The 23,452-nt window shown below is 45.3% G+C and overlaps 1 protein-coding gene across 10 annotated transcripts in view; it reads right to left on the bottom strand.

Moving 5' to 3' along the window:
* Positions 1-23,452, bottom strand: part of SCAPER (S-phase cyclin A associated protein in the ER) — a 439,476-nt gene that overhangs the window by 250,869 nt on the left and 165,155 nt on the right. For all 10 annotated transcript variants that reach the window (XM_070054635.2, XM_051834595.3, XM_051834596.3 and 7 more), the window contains 4 exons: positions 21,362-21,504; positions 17,765-17,846; positions 16,087-16,239; positions 14,936-15,043 (listed from right to left, as the gene is read on the bottom strand). In XM_070054635.2, coding sequence (XP_069910736.1) covers positions 14,936-15,043; positions 16,087-16,239; positions 17,765-17,846; positions 21,362-21,504 — 486 coding nt within the window. The remainder of the gene's footprint in view (positions 1-14,935; positions 15,044-16,086; positions 16,240-17,764; positions 17,847-21,361; positions 21,505-23,452) is intronic.

A 23,452-nucleotide genomic window follows, 5' to 3' on the forward strand; every position in this document is an offset into this window, starting at 1 on the left:
TCGGGGCTCCAGGGAGCCGGGAACGGGGAGTCGGTGTTGCAACGGGACGGGGGTTCTGTTCTGCAAGAGCTGAAGCCAGCTCCACAAGGGAAGCGCTCAGTGACAGCGAGGGGCCAGTGAGAAACGGGCTCGATGGGAGTGCAGCTTTGTCGCCACAGCTGGCACCCAGCACCTGCGCGGTCTCCAGCTGCTCCTTCTCAGCACTGGCCTGGCAAGCAGAGCGTTTCGGGGTTCCGCACAGATTCAGAAAGGCTCCTTCTCTTTCTGCGAAAAACGTCACTGCGGCTTTGATAGGGACTGCACCGAACCTACAGACTGCCCTTGGCAGGAGGGAGAGTTGAACAAGATTGATTCTGCCAGTCCACGAAAGCATTTGTGCCCTTTATTTGTGCCTTCCATGTCTCCTCCATGTCTGGTAGTCTTCACGGTAAAGATCTTTCACTTCCCAGCTAAGTTTACTTTAAGCACTTCACTCTTTTTGATACTATTACAAATGAGATTTTATATTTTTTTTTTTTTTCACAGGCAGAGTGGACAGTGAGAGAGAGAGACAGAGAGAAAGGTCTTCCTTTGCTGTTGGTTCACCCTCCAATGGCCGCCGCGGCCGGTGCATCGTGCTGATCCGAAGGCAGGAGCCAGGTGCTTCTCCTGGTCTCCCATGGGGTGCAGGGCCCAAGCACTTGGGCCATCCTCCACTGCACTCCCTGGCCACAGCAGAGAGCTGGCCTGGAAGAGGGGCAACCGGGACAGAATCCTGCGCCCCGACCGGGACTAGAACCTGGTGTGCCGGCGCCGCAAGGCGGAGGATTAGCCTAGTGAGCTGCAGTGCCGGCGAGATTGTTTTCTTCATTTCTTTTTCAATCAGTTCACAGTGAATAGAAAAATAACTGACTGGTAACACTGAGTGTATATAATTTTTGATCAAGAAACCTGGAAAAATTATTAACATGGAATAAAGTAACATGAATTTTACCATAAATAGAAGACAAAAAATTAAGTTTTTCCAAAAAAACATATGCCATAAACATAAATTTTATTGGAACATCAAATCAAACAAAATCTTTGAGGAACATAGTCCCAGGAATAAATAATATAGAAAAAACTAGCCAGTTTATATATGAAGCTAATATTATATTGAGAAAGAAAAATCCTAAATACCGTACTTGCAAATCAAATTTAACAATGTATTTTTTAAATTACAACAAAATAATTTTAATAGTTCTAAAAGGCATTTATGTCCTATATTACATAAATAAAGGAAAAAAGTAACTTTTGCAGTTAAATTTTTACCAAAAAGGCCTTTTTACTTGAATTAAAGCAAAGCAAAACAAAACAATCATGTAAGAGAACAAATAATAAAAATACACACCTATTTTTGAAGATCTTACAAAACTAGGGACAGAAGGAAACTCCCTTAAGTTGGCAAGAGAAAAGCTAGTATTTATTTGTTAAGTTAAAAACAAAAATTAGAAAAAAGCAAGGTAAAATCTTAATTTTATCAATTTAGAATGGCAAATTACTGAACTAGCTACCTGTATAAATCTAAGGTCCTGCATTCCAAATTTTACACCTTGCTGAAAACAGCTGAAAATCTGTTAAGAGTCAAATAGGACATCCCCAAAGAGCCTACCTCAACTTACAGCACAGCCGCATCTACCCACACAGTCTCATCAAAGTTATCTCAACAGAACCCAGCCTTTCGTCTCCTGAAATGGCATCAGACGGCACTGCAATACTTTAAAATACAGAATCAAGAGCATAACTGTTCCAAGTATCCAGCTGTGCTGTGATGGCCTTTAAGGATGCACATGCATTTTAACTGAACCTGGACTAAAACCTAGTGGACAGGATGAAGAGCAGCAGATGCAGCCTCTGTCATTCTACCACTTTCCTCAATTTTTTAAAAAAAAGATTGAATTATTTATTTGAAAGAGTTACACAGAGAGAAGGAGAGGCAGAGAGAGAGAGAGAGAGAGGTCTTCCACCTGCTGGGTCACTCCCCAATTGACTGCATTGGCTGGAGTTGAACAAATCCGAAGCCAGGAGCCAGGAGCTTCTTCCGGGTCTCCCATGTGGGTGCAAGGGCCCAAGGACTTGGGCCATCTTCTATTGCTTTCCCAGGCCATAGCAGAGAGCTGGATTAGAAGTGGACAGCCAGGACTTGAACCAGCACCCATGTGGGATGTGGCAGCTTTACCTGCTATGCCACAGTGCTGGCCTCCCCCTTTCCTTAATTTCTAAAATATGTTTTTGCTTTTAAACTGTAACAAAAGGAAGGTCCCTACTGCAATCTCCACTTTTGTCTCCAATATAGAGGCAACAACTTGACCATTTCAGCTTTACCTCTATGCTGTTTACTGTACAGCTACTGCTTCAGTTTGCAGTCTGAGCATTACCCATGCCTTCACACAGTGGGATATGAAGATCCCCGCTACGCCCTGCACCTGCTCCACTTCTCACGCTTTGTGTCAGTCACTCCAGCCTTCCAAACACGGAGGAAGGAGTGTTTGCTAGATGGCAAGAGAGGGGATTTAGTGCCTCAGCTTCTGATGCTGACACTGTAACCCTCAAAAATGTTTTGAGAGAGGAAACTTAATTAAGGTATTAGGAACGTTCTGCTTTACATCTTCGTCATCTTCCTGACAGAACAGATGTGCCTCCTCTGCCAACAGCAAGAGAAACCAAGATGACAAAATAATGATTAATAAAATTCAGTAACTCTGATCAGAAATGGACGTAGCCTGCTCATCTATAAATGTCCGGGCTGGAACTGAAACACTAGCCAATGAATTGCAGTAAATCAATCAACAGTTAAGAGAACTGTCTCAGCTGGGCAGGTAAAACACCTCATTTGTCAACGAGCCTCACTGACAAGGCAAAAGGGTTCTTCTTCTCAAGCTCCCATCAATCCTTCACGTGCTCATCCTCCTCGTCTAAACCGTCACATGATGGATCTCAAGATTATGCACACATCACAAGGCTCTGAGAGCGCGGCCAGGCAGAAGCAGCGGAGCTGTCGCTGATCCCCAGCGGTCCGGCCAACTCAAGAGTCCCTGCTGTGGTTGAGCAGGCTCCCGAACTCGGACAGATGGTTTTGTAAGACCCAGTCTTGTGTTACCGCTGCACCTTCCTAAGGTGCAAACTTTATCCAACTGTGGTTGTTTTTAGGAGGGGCCTAGTGGGAAGTCTGGGGTCACTGGGGTGTCCTGCAAGGCAGTGCCCATTAGAGAGCTGTCACAGACGCCTGAGTCAGGCCTCAACTCTGCCTCCAGCTCACCACGTGATTGCTCCCCAAAAACACACATTCTGCCGTGCTCACCCCCTCCACTGCATCTCACCAGACAACAGAGCCAATGGGGTCTGGTCTGCCCACTCCCTGAACGTAAACCTCAAAACGGTGAGCCAAAATGAACCTCCGTCCTCCACAAGATACACCGTGCCACCTCCAGGACACGAGCCAGGTGTGGGCTCGAGCACACCAGGAGCTTCTGACAGCCCTGGAGGCCGGGAGGCCCGGCGTGTGGGTGCTGCACATCCGGGTCCTGCAGGGCCCTCTACCTGGATTCCTCACCTGGAAGGGAGGAGACAGAGAACCAGCCCCCTTGCATCTCTGCTTCCAGGGGCGTCCATCTGCTGACGAGGGCTCCACACTGGTGACTTAATTACCTCCCAACATCCCACCACAAAATGCTATCGCAGTGGGAATGACGGACCCGGGGGGCACACACACTCGGTCCATTGCAGAGACCAAGCATTGGTATTCAAAACAGGGTGAGTACGAACTAAAGCAATGCTTTAAATTACTGAATCAAACTAATGTTTAAAGCTGTGGTTATTTAAAATTTTTCTCCCCAAACAATGAAGACAACGTCATCAGCCCAGATACATTCTCTGCATGTCACTGTTGCATATTCTATATCCTAGAATATATTAATTAAATTCTATATCCTAGAGAATATGAATTATAAATCATCTACATATGTGTGTGCAGTCTATTCTGATACAAATACATGCACACACACAAACTCCTCTAACATTTTCCTGTACTAGTAAAGACAAAATGAAGACAATGGAAGTTACATCCTTCAACAAAGTGTTTTACACAAATCCTACTGACTTATTACAGAGAAAAAAAATCCCAAAGATGTATTCCAAGCAACTTCTAATTTGTTCATTTGATGTGAATTTCTGTTAAGAGGCAAACAAGACGCTTCATGCCATGATTACAGAAAGAGTAAATACTTCTGCTTCTACAGAGAAAGCTGAGCCGGGCAGGGACACGATTGGGCCACCAGAGCAAGACACAGCAGACTCCAGACGGCCTTCAACTCCAGGGGACACCTTGCCACTTCCTCCACCTCAGTGCCAGGCACACATGGCCAGAGGCCAGCTCAGGTTTCATTCTAAGTGATGTCTTCATGTTTTTGCTAATTAAAATTTTTTTTTTCCTGTCACTCACCTAATTAGCACATTTTTATCCTGGAAAAACACTTATTTGGTATTTTATAAAAATCACATTTGTTTATAAACACCCAATAAATTATAGGTAAGAGCCTCATGAAAGGTCTCTTTATATTTTCAGGAATAAAATAAAAGTAATCATTATTTTCTGGTTGCACTCGGTAGCAAAGACAGCTTGTGCAGTTTACACACCTTAAAAAGTCTTGGGAGGACAGTGCTGTGGCATAGCAGGTAAAACTGCCGCCTATAGCGCCGGCATCCCATATGGGCACTGGTTCAAGACCCGTCTGCTCCAATTCTGATCCAGCTCTCTCTGCTATGGCCTGGGAAAACACTGGAAGATGGCCCACGTGTTGGGGCCCCTGCACACCCATATGGGAGAGCCAGAAAAAGCTCCTGGCTCCTGGCTTCGGATCGGCACATCCCTGGCCATTGTGGTCATCTGAGGAGTGAATCAGCGAACCAGAAGATGGAAGCTATCTTTTTCTCTGTTCTCTCCCCCTCTTCTCTGTTGATTTACGTGTTTTTTTTTTTTAATATTTATTTATTTGAAAGGCAGAGAGTTACAGAAAAGGCAGAGAGAGAGAGAGAGAGAGAGAGAGAGAGAGAGAGAGAGAGAGAGGTCCTCCATCCACTTGTTCACTCTCCATATGGCTGCAATGGCAGGAGCTGTGCTGATCCGAAGCCAGGAGCCAGGAGCTTCTTCAGGGTCTCCCACATGGGTACAGGAGTCCAAGGACTTGGGCCATCTTCCACTGCTTTCCCAGGCCATAGCAGAGAGCTGGATCATAAGAGGAGCAGCTGGGACTTGAATTGGCGCCCATATGAGATGCCAGCACTGCAGGTGGAGGCTTTATCTCCTATGCCACAGCACAGGCCTTGATTTACTTCCAAACATGAAAATAAACATACAAACAGGGCATTTACACTGAGAGTTAAGATGCTGGTTAAGACACCCGTGTCCCACATCAGAGCTGCGTCTGATGGCCAGCTCCAGCTCCTGACTCCAGCGTCCTGCTAGGGCACCCCCAGGACTGCAGCATGAAGGCTCCTGCAGCGGGGTTCCTCCGAGGTGGACTGAGGTCCCAGCTCCTGCGTTTGGCCTGGTCCCATTGAGGCCACTGTGGGCAACCGGAGAGTGAACCAGTGGACGGGAGTGTGTGCTCCTCTCCCTCTTTCTCTCTCGCTCTCATTACTTTGTTTCCTCCTCCTCCCTCTCTAATGAATATTTGTAAATCATATATTGTAATCATTTGAATTATACGATGATGAAAGAGGGAAAAAACTCAAACATACATCAGGCAGGTTTTTGTACTGTGCTTTCTAATTCCCAAGAAATATTGGAAAAATCCCCAGTCAAATTACAATAAAAACATAAAACAATAAAGCTTTCTTGCCCAGCAGCTACCTATTATGTTTAACGGGCTTAAAACAAAATATGTCAAAGATCAAGAGTAAGTTATCTGGGATGTCAAGTGCACTAGGTCAAAGGCACAATTTTATTAGGTCAGAGGTGATATAAATAAAATCTTGAATGTCAAAGAAGAAGAGCCACAGACAAGGTGTATATAACATAAAGACATCACTGATGACAAGGTGTATAGAACATAAAGACATCACTGATGACAAGTAATAACTTTAAGTAGAACAAGTATGTTTACTAGAGGGACCTTCACTGATTAAAAATGAAACTTCCGTGTGAGTAATATAAAATTGCCTTTCTATATCACATAACTCATACACTGTTCCGCACGCTCATTTTCAGGAAGAAAGGGCTATAACCAGGAATAACTACATGAATTAAGTAAGAACCCTAAAAAAATTTAATTCCTTTAAACTGAAACAGTACACAAAATGAACATATCAATCAATCTCAGACCACATTGGCTAAACATCAGACTCTTGTGAGAGCCGTAAAAATTAGATAATATTGCACATTTTTCCCACAGTGCATGAATCTAATATTATTTCTCTCTCATCTATTTTCATTGAAATAAAAACACAGAATTTACTTACATACAACAGAATACTCTAGAAAAATTTTAAATAATTTTTGTATATTTAGCTCTATTAATAAGGGAACATAATTATAAATACTCTTATAAATGAAACAATTTCCTTTATAGTGATAATGATTGCCACAATTAATTAAAAGGTAAAACTCATTAAAAGGAAATTCTTCCATTTATAGTAAAAACCAGATCTTCTAAAGGCTGATTTTCAAAAGTGGAGCACATATGTGAAGAGGTTAAAGGTTCGTGGAGGGGTCAATGTCATGTGCAGGAGGGTGAACCACTGCATGCCAACACCAGCGTCCCACATCAGAGCAGGGCTCGGAGTTCCAGTAGCTCCAATTCTGATCCAGCTCCTGCTAATGCACCTGGGAAGGCAGTGGAAGATGCCCCAAGTGCTTGGGCCCCTGCACCCATGTGTGATATTCAGATATAGTTCCGGGTTCCTGCCTTCAGTCTTGTCATTGAGGCCAATTGGGAAGTGAACCAGAGAGTGGAAGGTCTCTTTCTCTCTCGTTCTGTCACTCTACCTTTCAAATAAATAAATAAATCATAAAAAATTCACATTTTCTTGTTTCCCCCCAAAGAAACTTATTTAATGAGTACAAATTTCCTAAGCACAACTTTAGGAAAACAGTGATCCTTCCCATCATACCAGCCCTCCCAACCCCACTCCCACCCCATCTCCTTCTCCCTCTCCCATTCCCAGTCTCATTCTCCAATAAGAAAATAAAGCAAAAACTGTTCCACGACAGTCAAGACGAGGTTATTCCAGTTATTACTTATCCAAGTGTCAATTTCACTTCTACAGATCTCCTTTTAGGTGCTCTATTATCACAGAACGGAGAGAACATATGGTATCTGTCCCTTTGGGACTGGCTTATTTCACTAAGTCTGATGTTTTCCAGATTCAACCATTTTGTTGCAAATGACTGGATATCATTTTTTTTTACCACTGTGTAGTATTCCATAGAGCACATATCCCATAATTTCTTTATCCAGTCTTCAGTTACAGGAATTTTCAATGATTCCATGTCTTAGCTACTGTGAATTCAGCTGAAATAAACATGGAAGTACAGACAACTCTTCTGTTTGCTGACATCATTTCCCTTAGGTAAATTCCCAGGAGTGGGATGGCTGGGTCAAATGGTAGGCCTGCTCAGATTTCTGAGGTATCTCCACACTGATTTCCAAAGTGGTTTTACCAGTTTACATTCCCATCAAAAGTAGATTAGGGTAGTTTTTCCCCCACATCCTCACCAGCATTTGTTGTTTGTTGATTTCTGTATGAAAGCCATTCTAACAGGGATGAGGTGAAACCTCATTGTGGTTTTGACTTCATCTCTCTGATGGCTAGTGATCCTGAGCATTCTTTCATGTGTCTGTTGGCTATTTGGATTTCCTCTTTTGAAAAAGTCTGTTTAAGTCTTTGGCCCATTTCTTAACTGGGTTGTTTGCTTTGTTGTTGTGGAGTTTCTTGGTCTCTTAATATATTCCGGTTGTTAATCCTTTATCAGTTGCACTGTTTGCAAATAATTTCTCTGATTCTGTCAGCTGCCTCTTCACTTTCCTGAGTGTTTCTTTCGCAGTACAGAAGCTTCTCAATTTGATGTAATCCCATTTGTTGATTTTGGCTTTGACTGCCTGTGCCTCTGGGGTCTTTTCCAAGAACTCTGCCTATGCAATATCTTGAAGAGTTTCCTCAATGTTTTCTAGTAATTTGATGGTATCAGATCATAGATTTAGGTCCTTAATCCATTTTAAATGGATTTTCATGTAAGGTGTAAGGTAGGGGTCTTGCTTCATACTCCTGCATGTGGAAATCCAGTTTTCCCAGCACCATTTACTAAAGAGACTGTCTTTGCTCCAGGGATTGATTTTAGATCCTTGGTCAAATACAAGTTGGTTGTAGATGCTTGGATTGATTGCTTACGTTTCTATTCTGTTCCATTAGTCTATCCATTTGTTTTTGTACCAGGCTGTTTTGAGTGTAACTGCCTTGTAGTATGTCTGGAAATCTGGAATTGTGATGCCTCTGGCTTTGTTTTTCTTGTATAAGATTGCTTTAGCTATTCAAGGTCTCCTGTGTTTCCCTATGAATTTCAGCATCATTTTTTCTAGATCTAACAAGAATATCTTTGGTATTTTGATTGGTATTGCATTTAAACTGTAAATTGCTTTTGGAAGAAGGGACATTTTGATGATATTGATTCTTCCATCTATGAACATGGAAGATTTTTACCATTTTTTTATCTTCTTCTATTTCTTTAATTTTGTAATTCTCAATGTAGAGATCTTTGACATCCTTCGTTAAATTTATTCCAAAATATTTGATTATCTTTTTGTAGCTATTGTGAATGGGATCAATCTTATAAGTTCTTTTTCAGTCGTAGCATTGTCTATATACAAAGGCTGTTGATAGTTGTATACTGATTTTAAATCCTGCTACTTTACCAAACTCCTCTATGAGTTCCAATAGTCTCTTGACGGAGTCTTTTGGATCCCCTATATATAGAACCATGTCATCTGCAAGTAGGGATAATTTGCATTCCTCATTCCCAATTTGAATCCCTTTGATTTCTTTTTCTTGTCTAATGACTCTGGTTAAAACTTCCAGGATCATACTGAATAGTTATGGCAAAAGTGGGCATCCTTGTCTGGTTCCGGATCTCAGTGGGAATTCTTTCAACTTTTCCCATTCAAAAGGATGCTGGCCATGAGTTTGACATAAATTGCCTTGATTGTGCTGAGGAATATTCCTTCAATATCCAGTTTGCTTAGAGTTTTCATTATGAAAAGGTGTTTATTTTATCAACTGCTTTCTCTCCATCTATTAACACAATCATATGGCTTCTGTACTTCTGTTTGTTAATGTGATGTATCACATTGATTGATATGTGACTGCTGAACCTTGCTTGCATACTCAGGATGAATCTCACTCAGTCTGGGTGAGTGATCTTTCCAATGTGTTGTTGGATTTGATAGGCCAAAATTTTGTTGAGGATTTTGGTGTCTATGTTCACCAGGGAAATTAGTCTGTAGTTCTCTTTCTCTTTCATATCTTTTTCAGGTTTAGGAATTAAGGCGATGCTGGCTTCATAGAAAAAACTTGGGAGGATTACCTCCCTTTCAATTGTTTTGAATAACTTGAGAAGAATTGGAGTTACTTCTTCTTTAAATGCCTGGTAGAATTCAGCAGTGAACCCATCTGGTCCTGGGCTTTTCTTTGTTGGGAGAGTCTTTGTTATTGATTCAATTTCCATCTTGGTTATGGGTCTGTTTAGGTTTTCTATGTCTCCATGGCTCAGTTTAGGTAGGTTGTATGTATCCAGGAATCTATCCATTTCTCCTAGGTTTCCCAATTTGTAGGCATACAGCTGTTTGTAGTAATTTCTGATGATTCTTTTTATTTCTGTGGTGTCTGTTGTTAGATTTCCTTTTTCATCTCTAATTTTTTGATTTGGGTCTTCTCTCTCCTTATTTGGTTAGCTGGGCCAATGGTGTGTCGATTTTATTTTTTTAAAAAACCAGCTCTTCGTTTTGTTGATCTTATGTAATTTTTGTTTCCATTTTGTTTATTTTTATCTAATTTTAATTATTTCTTTTGTCCTATAGTTTTGGGTTGGGTTTTTTGTTGTTTATCTAGATCCTTGAGATGCATGGATAGCTCATGTATTTGGTCCCTCCAATTTCTTGTTGTAGGCACCTACTGCTATAAATTTTCTTCTTAACACTGCTTTTGCTGTATCCTATAAGTTCTGATATGTTGTACTGTCATCTTCATTTGTTTCCGGAAGTATTTTGATGTCTCTTTTGATTTCTTCTATGACCCAGTGTTCATTCAAGAGCATGTTGTTCAGTCTCCATGTGTTTGCATACATTCTAGAGATCCCTGAGTTGCTGATTCCCAGCTTCATTCCCTTGTGATCCAAGAAGATGCGTGGCATGATTTCAATTTTTTTAAGTTTGCTGAGACTTGCTTTATGGTCTAGCATGTCATCAATCCTGGAGAAGGTTCCATGTACTGCTCAGAAGACTGTGTATTCTGCAACTGCAGGATGAAAAGTTCTGTAGATATCTGTTAGGTCCATTTGGTCTATAGTGTCGATTAAATCTGCTGTTTCCTAGCTGAATGTCTGTCTGGTGGATCCGTCCATTGCTGTAAGCTGGGTACTGAAATCCCCCCCTTACTATTACATTTGAGTTTATGTCTCCCTTTAAATCCCTTAACATTTCTTTTAAACAGCCAGATGCCCTATAATTAGGTGCATGTACATTTGTAATAGTCACATCTTCCTGTTGAATTGATCCCTTAATCATTACATAGTGTCTTCCTTTGTCTCTCTTAACAGTTTTTGTGTTAAAGTCTACTTTGCCTGATAAAAGAACACCAGCTCTTTTTTTGGTTTCTGTTGGCATGGAATATCTTTTTCTGTCCTTTCACTTTTAGTCTGCATGCATCTTTGTTGGTGAGATGTGTTTCTTGGGGGCAGCAAATAGGTAGGTAGGTTTTGTTTTTTAATCCATTCAGCCAGTCTGTGTCTTTTAACTGGAGAGCTGAAGCCATTTACATTCAAGATGACTACTGATAAGTAATGACAATGCCCTACCATTTTTCGAAAACTATTCCTACTTTTTAATTTGAATTTCCTTTGAACTTTTACTGAGAGATTTTATTCCTTTGCATTCTTTCCTAGTGAAGGCCATGTTTATGTGTTTCTGTGTGCAGCACATCCTTAAGCATCTTTTGTAGGGCTTGATGGGTGGTGATAAATTCTTTCCATTTCTGTTTGTTATGGAAGATCTTTATTTCACCTTCATTCATAAATAACAGCTTTGCAGGGTACAGTATTCTGGGGTGACAGATTTTTTTCTGTTAAGACTTAGAATATATCTCGCCATTCTCTCCTAGCCTGTAGGGTTTCTGATGAGAAGTCTGCTGTGACACTAATGAGATCCTCCAAAAGTAATCTGGCATTTATCTCAAGCACATTTTAGAATCTTTTCTTTATGTTTTACTGTGGTGAGTTCGATTACGATGTGTCATGGTGAAAATCTTTTCTGGACATGTCTATAAGAGGAGTTCTAGGTGCTTCCTCTACTTGGATGTCCTTTTCTTTCTCCAATTTGGGGAAATTTTGTTATTATTTCACTAAAAAGGCCTTCTAATCCTTTTTTACTTTCCATGCCTTCAGGAACTCCTAGCATCCATATGTTGGGTCATCTCATAGTATCCTGTAGATTTCCAACAGTGTTTTTTAGTTTTCTAATTTCTTCTTCTTGTGTTTGGTCTGACTGTTTAATTTCCTGTGCTTTGTCTTCTAAGTCGGATATTCTTTCTTCTGCTTCACAGATTGTGTTTTTAAGGCTCTCAATGGTATTTTTTATTTTCATTTGTTCTATTGAATTCTTCATTTCTAATATTCATTTTGATTTCTCTTTAACATCTCAACTTTGAGAAATTGTCTCTCAGGTCATGTGTGGGTTTCATTAGTTCGTGCATTTGCTGACGATTACGTCTCAGGAATCCTATGATCACTTTTCTGAATTCCGTCTCTGGCATTTCTTCAAGCTCATCATCTTCACAATCTGGCATGTCGCATCTTTTGGAGGTGTCACGTTGTGTTCCTTGTTCTTGTTTCTTGGACTGGTGATTGTTATTTGGCATTTGTGGGGGCATTTGTGTTTTCTTTGATTTTTCACTGTGGCGGCCTGTATCTGTGGACTATGCATGCGTTAGTGTAGTGCCTGCTTTCAGGGAATACCTAGTGGTGTGTGGTGTGTGGTGGGAGTGGCCAGCGAGCTCTGTTCAGCGCTCCGGGGTGAAGTGCATGTCTGAGGCGACACACACAGGTTTGCTGTGGTAATTTATTTTTTCCAGAGGGGAGGTTTCTTCTCATCTGTTAATGTAGTCAGCGAGCTCCTCTCCTCAAAGGAGACCAGTGCTGGGCGCTGGCGCAGTGGGTGTATTATTCATCTGCTCTGCCACAAGGACCACACACAGGATCTGTGCCGTCCTCAGTGGGAGCTCAGATTCCCCAGCAGTGTCCCTCGCCAGGTAACCAGGGAGCCCTGCGTGTGTGGAGCCTCCCACAGTGACTGTCCAGAGTCCCAGCCACACCCCGAGTTCTCCCACGCAGCCTCAGTGTTTTCACAGTCCTGGCACACACGCCTCCCACAGCCAGGAGCACCCAGCCCTGTCTGTTCTCCACACCAGATTCAGCCAGGACGCTCCAGTTGGCTGGTTGCAGGGCACAGACACAAGCTGGCACAGCTATTACACATGTCCAGACTTCTCTCTGTCAGCCTGCTACAGGACGTCCCTGCAGGACGATCGGGCAGAGAGAAAGTGTGCCCTCCTTTGTTTTTTTCCCCTAGGCTGGGAAGTACACCATCCCCCATGGGGCTCCAAGCCGGATTCCCTCTGGGCTCCTCCTCCAGCTTTTTCACCAGTGGCTTGGGCTGCTGCAGGCCGGTCTCACCTTGCTCTCCAACGCTGTAGCAGAGACTCTCAGCTGGTGGAGGCCCCCTCGTGCACACCTTCGCCCTCCACGTAGGTCCACTGTGTTCCTCCAATCTGTGCAAAGTTTCCTCTGCTGTTTCCTCCCTAACTTCCTGAGGCTGCACTCTTTCCCCTTTTTAAAACTGCCTTCCCCTCGACTCCGCCATCTTAATCCAATCTCGACATACACTTGAAACATTCTATTTTTCCAAAAACTTTTAGGTTCCCTCACACACATGACTTCAGTTCTAAACAGCAAACTCAAGTAGAAAATCAGAGTAACTGTGAAAGATTGAAGTGAAAAAGAAAACTGCATACTACTCTCTTCAAACACTCACACAATCTGAGTAAAAGGACAAATGCTATATGAAATAAACCAACCTACTGGCCCCATGTCCCACGTCACTTGAATTAAGACCACCTGGTATTCATGAAGGAAAAACTCAGAGGCCCTCCTCACACTACGTCGTATAACCTTGCAGATGAGTTCAACTCAACTCACTGAGCATGTACTGGCTTTTACTAAGAGCCGTGACTATGTTCCAGGCAACGTGAAACACGAACACACGGGAGACCAGATTTCTGCCTGGGTGAGCTGCCGTGCACCGGGCTAATCTTCCCACTCCAGCAGTTACACAACACAGACAAAGCAACCGCTTCGAGGCATTAGAGAGCGGCCCACGTGGCCAGGACCGCGGAGACCTGACTCCTAAGACGAGGAGTGTGCAGTCAGTGAGCTGCACGTGCACGCTGGCCTTTTGCTGTGTGGGCGGTGCGAGCTATTGGCATGGAGAGCAGGGTACCCAGACAGCAGCCATCTCACTGAGCTGAGGGCACAGACCAGGGAATGCAGAGCCGCCACGTGGTTGGCACCTGAGGGGGAAAATCCCTCCGAAGTGAACCCAGCGTTCTCTCGGGAGCCGGCCTCTGACACTGGTCAAGGACAGACGCCGGGGAGCGCCCACAGCGTCCTGCCCGCCGCCCAGGTGAAGCGTGAGAGGGAAGCGAGCTGAGAATCTCCCCTGCTCTGACAGCACCTACCCAGAGCAAGGCCTCGCCGCCCTCCGCGGACCCCCACGTGTGTGCACTCCCTTCCTCAAACAGGCTAATACACGCATGTCTATCCAGTTACATGCCTGGTCCTCAGGGTCTCGTCCAGAGGCCACAGGTCCAAGTCTAAGCAGAGCCAACTGCAGCCTCAGAGGAAGCAGCACGGCCGACGTAAGCGCCTCACACATGCTCACAGTTCAGCATGCACCCACACTGCCCCCAAGAACCCACAGGATCTCCCCTGGGTTTTTTTTTCTCTTTTCTTCTTTTTAAAAGATTTAGTTATTTATTTATTTAAAAGTCAGAGTTAGAGACATCTTCCATTCACTGGTTTTCTCCCCTTGAAAAATGCTTAACAGAGGCCGGCACTGTGACGTAGAGGGTAAAGCCACTGGCAGCATCCCATATGGGTGCCGGCTGTTCCACTTCCAATCCAACTCCCTGCTAATGGCCAAGGAAAAGTGGTAGAGGATGGTCCAAGTGCTTAGGCCTCTGCCATCCATGTGGGAGACCCAGATGAAGCTCCTGATTCCTGGTCTTGGCTTGGCTTAGCCCCAGCCACTGTGGCCATTTGGGAGTGAATCAGCAGATGGAAGATCTCACCTGTCTCTCTGTCTCTTCCCTCTCTAATTATGCCTTTCAAATAAATAAAAAATAAATATTTTTTAAAATCAAACTACCATAACGTTTTCTTACACAGAAATTATATAAATGCCAATTACATTTGTGTTTATCTTCTGTAATATGTAGGCTACAATAATCCATCTTTATATAGCATTGCAGTGGTCGTTAGGGCTTAAATACGGTTTTAAATGGTCACAGGAACACGTATCAACAAGAAGGTCTTTATGATAAAAGAGGACTCCTAGGAGCCCAACAAGCAGCCATAAGGAACAAAAGCAAAGCTCACCACTTCTTCATCCGAGAGTTCCCGCCCTTGGATGCTGCTGTTCTCCCTCACCGCTTGCTGGTGCTTCTTTCCTTTAATGTGGCTAAAAAGATACACCTCTGAGGAGATCTAGAAGCATAAAAACAAAGCAATATAATTGAGAACATTGTATCTAGTTTTTAAAATTACACACTCAGTCTGGTATAAGCAACATGCAAATTGAGACCACGCTAGCATTTACACGCTAGGACTAAAAGTATTTTCTGAGAATGCTCTGGAAGGCCCGTGGTCAAACAGCAGCAAGCCCAGCAGGAACTCACTCCCTGCACACCGCAGGCCCAAGCCTGAGCGCTGGAACTGCGGTCAGCTCAGCAGCACCCGCAGGCTTGGCCAGGGCACCGCCCCCGACCGCGGGCACCATCTGCACTGCTAAGTTTCCATTCCAAGCCACGGAAGAAACTCACGGCACTAAGCAGGCGCCTTAGCCTGAGTTTTCAAAGACTAGAAGACCATGTCCTTCCGTGCTTCTGAAGAGCTAAAATTGTATATGTGCGGGTGTAAAAAGCTAAGCTTAAGCTTACAGGTTTAAACCTTCCTGGTGCAGCTGTGAAAATAAGACAGAGTAAAGTAGCACCTTGACAGTAGGGACTCCATTTTGGAGCACTTGAGACTGCATTCTGGGAAAGCACCCCCTCACCATGAGACTCTGGTCTGAAACTATGATCTCAAATAGTCGGACAATAGCAGTGCACTACATTACCCTTGGCAGAGCACAAAAACCCCCTAGCATGACTGCTCAAGCTTAGAAGTAGAAAGGTTGCATGCACCTGGGTTACCTGGGCTAATAATGAAGATGTGATTTGTCTGTGTCTTAAGATCATAATTGCTGATTGTAAGATTTTAGCAACCGCTTAGCAACCGTGTATTCTCTCCCCCCTCCCGATTTTGCGGTTTTTGCCTTTATAAACCCTATACCTTAGTTCCTCGGGGCTCCTCTGTTCTTGTATGTTCAGAGAGCCCCAACATGTTGGATCAATAAATCTTTAACCCTTTGCTGGTAGCATGAGAGAAAAGTCTCTTGGAGTCGTTCCTCGGGCGGTGGGCGTTTTCGGACCCTAACACTTCAGTCACCAATCACAATCCACCACCCCAAGACCGACAACGGCCCCTACCAGGACGCTGCACAGGGAGCACTGCTTCTTCCTCTCGTAGGGGGTCAGCTTGGGGGCGTCGTCAGTGCTCGTGTGCCGCCCACTGCTCAGCTCCGCGGCCTTCTCTTTCCGTTGCTCAATCTGCTCCATGTGCCTTCGAATGCTCTCATCGTGCTGCAGGGAGGCAAGCGGAGACTGAGAGAGCGCACGGACAGCGCCAAGAACACGGGCACGCGCTATTTCCACCACGCCTGGGAAAGCTAACTTACACACTGAAGACAGGGGTTTGCAAACACACAGCCCTTCAAAATCTCCCACACGCACAGTGATATTTCCTACGGTGCACTCCCAGTGGGTAGCAATAGTTTAGTGGGAGAGGTTCCAGGGTGAAATAAACTCGGAAAACAGTCTTCACGTGGAACTTCCGGGGCCTGAGCCAGCGGTGAGACGCTGCAGGGTCGCCCACATTCCATTATCAGAGTGCCCGAATGCGGAGTCCCGGATGCACTCCCAATTCCAGCGTCCTGTTGACGCATACCCTGCGGGGAGGCAGGCGATGGCTACGTGGCTGGGGCCCTGCCATCCATATGGGAGATCTGAATTGAGTTCCTAGCTCTAGGCATCTGGAGAGCGAACCAGCACATGAGAGCTGTGTCTCTCAAATTTTTAAAAACTTTTTTTCATTTAACAAAGGCACTTTATAGCACCTCTGGCACGTCACCATGCTCTGTGACTCCATAAATCTAGCAGATTTTACAATTTATTTGCCCACAACCCACTTTGGGAAGCATTTCCTGTAACACATAGAGAGAAATGTCAGCATACAGGTGCAGCCCAGGCTATCCACGGGCTGAAACGGCGGCCAGGACTTCAGCCTACCCCACTCCACTTCTAGTTGTTCCACATCTCCAGGAACCACCCCAGGGAAAGCAGAGTCACAACACATGAAAAGCTGTGTCTGCTCTGCCCTGTGCTCACCTCCGTCACCAGGCTGCATGGCAGCACACCCCGCCAGCTCCTCCTTCCGAGACCCTGAGACCCATCGCCTCCCCTCGCGGGACACCGCGTCCCCTCCACGCTTCCGCAGCACTGCAGGCACCCGCTGTCTGCACGGCATCTGTATCTCACCCAGGACGATCAGAATTGTGTCTCCCCCACCCCTGCAGCCCCATGCCTCCCACAAGGCTCAATAAATCTTTGCCACATTAAAATGAATACATTTCTAGGACCACACGGTCAGCTTCCTACCCTGCGAGGAGCCACCATGCAAGTACCTGACAGTCTGAAACTTCCACACTGCCAGACAGTGCCGACAGTGCGCAACATTTCCTAGCAAATGTCAGTTTATCATAATCGCCCAAGCCACAGCTGTGAGGTGCATGAGGCCTGAAATCAAGGAAAACAGTGTAAGAAGCATCTCCCAGTTCACCTCCACATGATTAAAACCTGTGAGTACCAGAAGCCTAGCCGCAGCCGTCCAGTCGATAGCGGAAGGCTTAGCAGCAACGGACGGGACCACCTGGAGTGGTTTCTCCTCAAAGGGCTCGACCTCAGAGCCTTGAGTTAGAAATGTCGTAGCCAAATGATATGAGCCTTGTGGTCCAGAAATAAAGAACACAAATTTATTCACATTTTTGTTCTGTTTCCTGTTGCATGGAAAACTCCAAAAATTCAGATTGAAAATATATGACATCCTGACCTTGAGCTGGATTTTTTTCTGCAGCTCCTCCATGGCCTCCTGCTGAGCAGCCGTGAGCGCTGCCAACCGCTCCTCCCTGTCTCTGCAAGAAGAGAAGCAAAGCTAGGAACTCACCCCTCAGGTTAACAAACAGCATTAGTACACAGAGTCTAAGGAGCTACTGTCTTAAATGATTATTTTTTTCCCCGAATGCCTGCTAAGTCTTGGGTGTGTTGGCCACTAAGTGTCTGGGAAACAAGGTTATGAATGTCGATTTCCAAAACCTACGGATGTAACGTGAGCTCTGGGACTGTCATTTAAATATGGTGCATCAAAAACACGCATTTAACTTTGTTCCCTTCCAAAAATCCACTCCAAACCCTAGGATAAGAATAGAAAAGACAAAAATTCACAAGGACAGAGGGAAGGGAATAATCATAAACCCTGGGCACGTTTCAGAAACTGAGACGCAGAACTGAGACAGCTAGGATATAAGATGCCGGAAGGTCTGAGTAAGGTAAGTCTATCCTCAAAATTCCATAAGAGCCCGGGGAAGAAAACAAGCAGACTGGTAAAGCCTTAGAAGAAACAGGAAGCTGGCGTCTGTGCTACGGCACAGCAGGCTCAGCCACCACCAACGATGCCGGCATCCCATGGCAGAGCCGTGCTTCCCGCCCCAGCTCCCTGCCGACGTTCCCGGGAAGGCAGGGGAACGGGGCCCATTTGGGAGACCTGGATGGAGCGCCCAGTTCCTAGGCAGCCATCTGGGAAATGAGGCAGGAGACAGAAGATCTCTTTCTCGCTCTGTCTCTCCCTGTCACTCTGCCTTCCAAATAAATGAAGTAAATCTTGAAAATAAGTGAACAAGTGAAAGGGCTGGTGCTGTGGAGTAATGGGTAAAGCCACCGCCTGCAGTGCTGGCATCTCGGATGAGTGCTGGTTCCACTTTTGGTCCGTTCTCTGCTAGTGGCCTGGGAAAAGCACTGGAGGATGGCCCAAGTGCTGGGTCCCTACAACCCACATGGGAGACCTGGCTTTGGCCTGGTCCAGACTGGGCTATTGTGGCCATCTGGGCAGTGAACTAGAAGACAGAAGATCTCTCTCTCTCAACCTCTCCACTCCGCCTCCCAACTCTGACTCAAAAAAGTCTTTTAAAAATAATAAATAAAAGCAACAGGAATCTCCAAATGTTTTCCCTACTCCAGCTGATGCCTGGGAGATCACAGCCTAGGGGGGCGGAACACACATGACAGGTGGAGTGCAGAAGGCAGGCTGACAGCAGCAGTGGACAACGGCTCCGGCCACCTCGCCGCCCCCCAGCACTGGCAGCCAGGCTCATGCACCACCTGCCGCCCTCTGGGCCCCACGGTGCCTCTCTTGGGGGCAGTGTAAGAGAAAAGGCCAACAGAAAGACATCTGTGGGGTCCCCCCAGAACACCAGAGGGAGAGCCTCGGTACTCAGGAAGTCCTGTCGTGGTGTCCCTCATTCTTAAAAAGCACAGGCTGCCAGGCTCACCAGGTATCGGGGAAACCTCTAACATGAACACAGAGACCGAGACCAGCGCACAGAAGTGACACGAAAGAAAGAGAAAAAAGTAGAAAGAAAACACTTGGAAGATGACTAGCTAAGAGGATGTCTTATTCAGAAACGAATAATCAGAGAAAATAACGCTTGTAAATTTAAAACATGCAAACTTAAACATCATCAGAAAGGCTGAAAAAGCTCAACTGGCACGTCCTTGAGATAGAATGAAAATTCACAAAAATGGACCAGAGAAGCAGAGGCCCAAGAAAAGAGAGCAAAACCAGACGGCCCAGTGTTTTCTGGAAGACATTTCATAAAAACACAAAGAAAAGTGGAGTGGAGGAAATGCACATTTTTAAAAATCCAAGTTCCCTCACATAACCGAAGGGCGTGAGTTTCCAGATTCCGAAGGCCACCCCATCACAACGAAATCAACAGAAAAACAGCACCCTGAAACTCGATGTCCAAAACACCTAGAACAAGGTTTCTAGATTAAAAACAGGTCATATGTAAAAGAAACAGGAACTGTGAAAATGAACGTTATGGAAAAAAGCTACAAACCTTATGTAAGATGTCTGTTTTAAATATGTGTGTATATTTAAAATTTTTGTTTACTTGAGAGGCAGAGAGAGACACAGAGAGAGAGAGAGACAGACAGACAGAAGGAAAGCCCCCATCCACTGGTTCAACCCCAAAATGCCCATAAGGGCCCTGGTCCAGAGCAGGGGTCTGGAACTCCATCCAGACCTTTCCTGCAGGTGGCAGGCACCCGGTCAGTCGAGTTGTCACTGCTGCCTCTCATGGCAGTAGCAGAAAGCTAAAGTCAGGAGCTGGAGCCAAAAGCAAACCCCGGCACGCCAAGAAACTGCCAGGTCAAATGCCTACTATTACAGGTAGAAAAAGACTTTATTATTAATGATAAAACCACAAAATTTTGAAGACTGTCTTATGAGTTAAGTTAGAAAGGGATTTTGGCCGGCGCAGCAGCTCACTAGGCTAATCTTCCACCTGCAGCACCGGCACACCGGGTTCTAGTCCCGATTGGGGTGCCGGATTCTGTCCTGGTTGCTCCTCTTCCAGTCCAGCTCTCTGCTGTGGCCCAAGAGTGCAGTGGAGGATGGCCCAAGTGCTTGGGCCCTGCACCCCATGGGAGACCAGGAGAAGCACCTGGCTCCTGGCTTCGGATTGGCGCAGCACGCCGGCCGTAGTGGCCATTTGGGGGCTGAACCAACAGAAGGAAGACCTTTCTCTCTGTCTCTCTCTCACTGTCCACTCTGCCTGTCAAAATAAATAAAGTGATTCCATAAATATGAAAAGGCACAAATGTCAAGGCTCATCGAGTTACTACACTGCCAACAAGAACTCTGTTAATCAAGAGACATCACAGCCTACAAACACTGCTGTAATATATGTTAACTGACAAAGAATTAGTATCTGGTAAAGATAATTCCTAAACATCAGTAAGAAATGAAGACCCTAACAGAGAAATGAATAGGTCCCCCTCATGAAGAAAACCTACAGAGCTCATAAACATGTAAAATTGGCTCAGACTTTATTAAACACAGACAACTAGACAAATAACTATAATAGCAAAGAGCTCTGTCTTCAAATCTATCAAATTTGGTACAATTAAGAGGTCAAGAAATATCACACCAATAAGATGAACTTAGACACCTAAGTGATTATTTTTTCCTATGTCTTTGAAACCTAAACGAGTGGCTACGAAGGTGGTAATGGCACAGAACACTGATCCCGATGGGACAGAACACATGAGCAGTGCCCACCAGAGGACCCAGCCCGTGCGGACCACGTCCAGTCCTGCTCCTCTAGGGCACCAGGTATGGCTCCAGCATCTTCCCCCAAATTCCCGTGGGCTTGAGCCAGCCAGAATCAGATGCCATTTTTCAGCCTGGAAATAACAAATTTCTCTTCCCACAGAAAATTTCAAAAGGTTTCGCTCTTGAGAATGCTGTCCAATGTCTGAAAATCACAATTTATTCCATTTCTGTCTTTTTAATCATTTTATAAAAATCTACACGACAGCCAGTGGTTGTGGATGTTCTCTCTGGGGACGGCAAGACGGCACGGGGTACCTGGCTCTCTCGCGGGCTGCGTCCTCGCGGGCTTTTTCCTTCTCTTGCCGCTGCTGCTCGATCCGGGCCTCCTGCTCCCTCCTCTTCATCAGCAGCTCCTCCACGCGGGCCTGCCGTTCCGCCTCCAGCGCTCTCTTGCGTTCCTGATACCAGGAATATTTTAGAGGATATTGGATGGGATACTGATGGCAATGGTTAAAGGTCACCACACTTTTGACACAAACACAGCATTCAAGCCACACAGATCCCCGGCGTGCCACTCCTCAGGATTTAAACAAGAACCCAGTGACGTCCGGCTTTCCTGCTGCTTATCAGTGTTACACATAGCAATGAGAATGTGTGCTTTGCAAGCCGGGCTCTGTGGGAACTAACAGGTATCTCCTGATTACTTCTAAGGCCTATGTTGATATACAAACCATCGTCAGCAGATTTTATTTCTGGAGGGAACTTTCGTAACAGAATTAAGTGAGCGAGCCTGTGGGAAGGACGGGGGCGCTGTGGGTGTGAGAGGGCACTGGGTGGATTTGGTCTCCTCCAGTGCCATTCTCCACACCCTGGTTTCCTGCAAGGTGCGTAACAACAATCCACACTTAAAATGTTGTGAAGGACAGAGTCTACACGGAAAGCAGCTGCGATGAAGACACTAGAAAAAGTTCATGGAAAAATCAAATTAAGTTTATTTTGGTATCAAAAAAATAGAAATTCAGGCAGTTTTTCATAATACATATTTGCCATGTATGCTTTGAGTGTAACGTCAAATTTTTTGCACAATAAATTCATTTTAATTCTCTATTCCATGAACTTTTTGAAGCACCCTCATAAATTCTCAATACTTATTTATTACCACAGCACAACCGCTAAGGCTGGCAGCATTTCATGAGAACAGGGTAAACTGCCACAGGAAATGCTGCGGCCTATGTGTATTCCGGCGCAGTAGCAGTACTCCGCGGATTCTCTCCTGTCAGCAGCTGTACGGCCACGTGGCTTCCATCTGTGCCCACTGAGCTCCCCAGCCCCTCGCTGACCCCTGGCCCCTAGGATTTCGAGATATGCTGATCTAGACTTTAAAAGTCTCAGTGTACTGTCCGACGTAGTCACTAACAGAGGCAAGCACTCAGCACAGGGTCGGCCAGAGTGAGGGCTCAGTAAAAGCAGAAAAACAAAAATAGAAACGAAGTTCCTGCTCAAACACTGAAGATAAACTCCGCCGATTCTAACAGTTAACGGGTCTTTCGGCGGGAGCCTAACCTCCACTACAAGCTCCATCTACTGCAGGGAAAGAAAACTTGTTTAAAGCACAATCAGAAAGGAACCTCTCCCCCTCCGCCTCCCTTCCCGCTCTTTCTTGGGAGGGGTGGGGGGTGGAGTTGAGAAACGAGAGAAGGCTCTGACTCCAGTGAGGACACCGCCCGTGACCTGGGTCAGTGTGGACACCACCCGTGACCTGAGTGCAGTGAGGACACTACCCATGAACTGGGTTTAGCTGTTTCTCACAACCAAGAAATCTATGTGCAAATTCAATTCACTTTTTTTTTTTTTTTTTTTACAGGCAGAGTTAGGGAGAGAGAGACAGAGAGAAAGGTCTTCCTTCCGTTGGTTCACCCACAAATGGCCGCAACGGCCGGCGCTGCGCCAATCCGATGGCAGGAGCCAGGTACTTCTCCTGGTCTCCCAAGCAGGTGCAGGGCCCAAGCACTTGGGCCATCCTCCACTGCACTCCTGGGCCACAGCAGAGAGCTGGACTAGAAGAGGAGCAACCGGGACAGAATCCGACGCCCCAACTGGGACTAGAACCTGGGGTACAGGCACCGCAGGCAGAGGATTAGCCTAGTGAGCCGTGGCGCCGGCCAATTCAATTCACTTTTCAAGACCTACCTCCAAACTCCTTTTTTAAGATTTTTTTTAATTTATTTTTATTTATTTTGCAGAGAGAGGTAGACACAGAGAGAGAGTTCTTCCATCCACTGGTTCACTCCCCAGATGGCCGCAATGGCCAGAGCTGCGCCCATCGAAGCCAGGAGCCAGGAGTTTCTTCTGGGTCTCCCATGCAGGTGCAGGGGCCCAAGGACTTGAGCCATCTTCTATGCTTTC

The sequence above is a fragment of the Oryctolagus cuniculus genome, chromosome 12 (genome assembly GCF_051225735.1).
Source record: "Oryctolagus cuniculus isolate XC-2025 breed Fujian yellow rabbit chromosome 12, ASM5122573v1, whole genome shotgun sequence".
Classification (NCBI taxonomy): Eukaryota; Metazoa; Chordata; class Mammalia; order Lagomorpha; family Leporidae; genus Oryctolagus; species Oryctolagus cuniculus.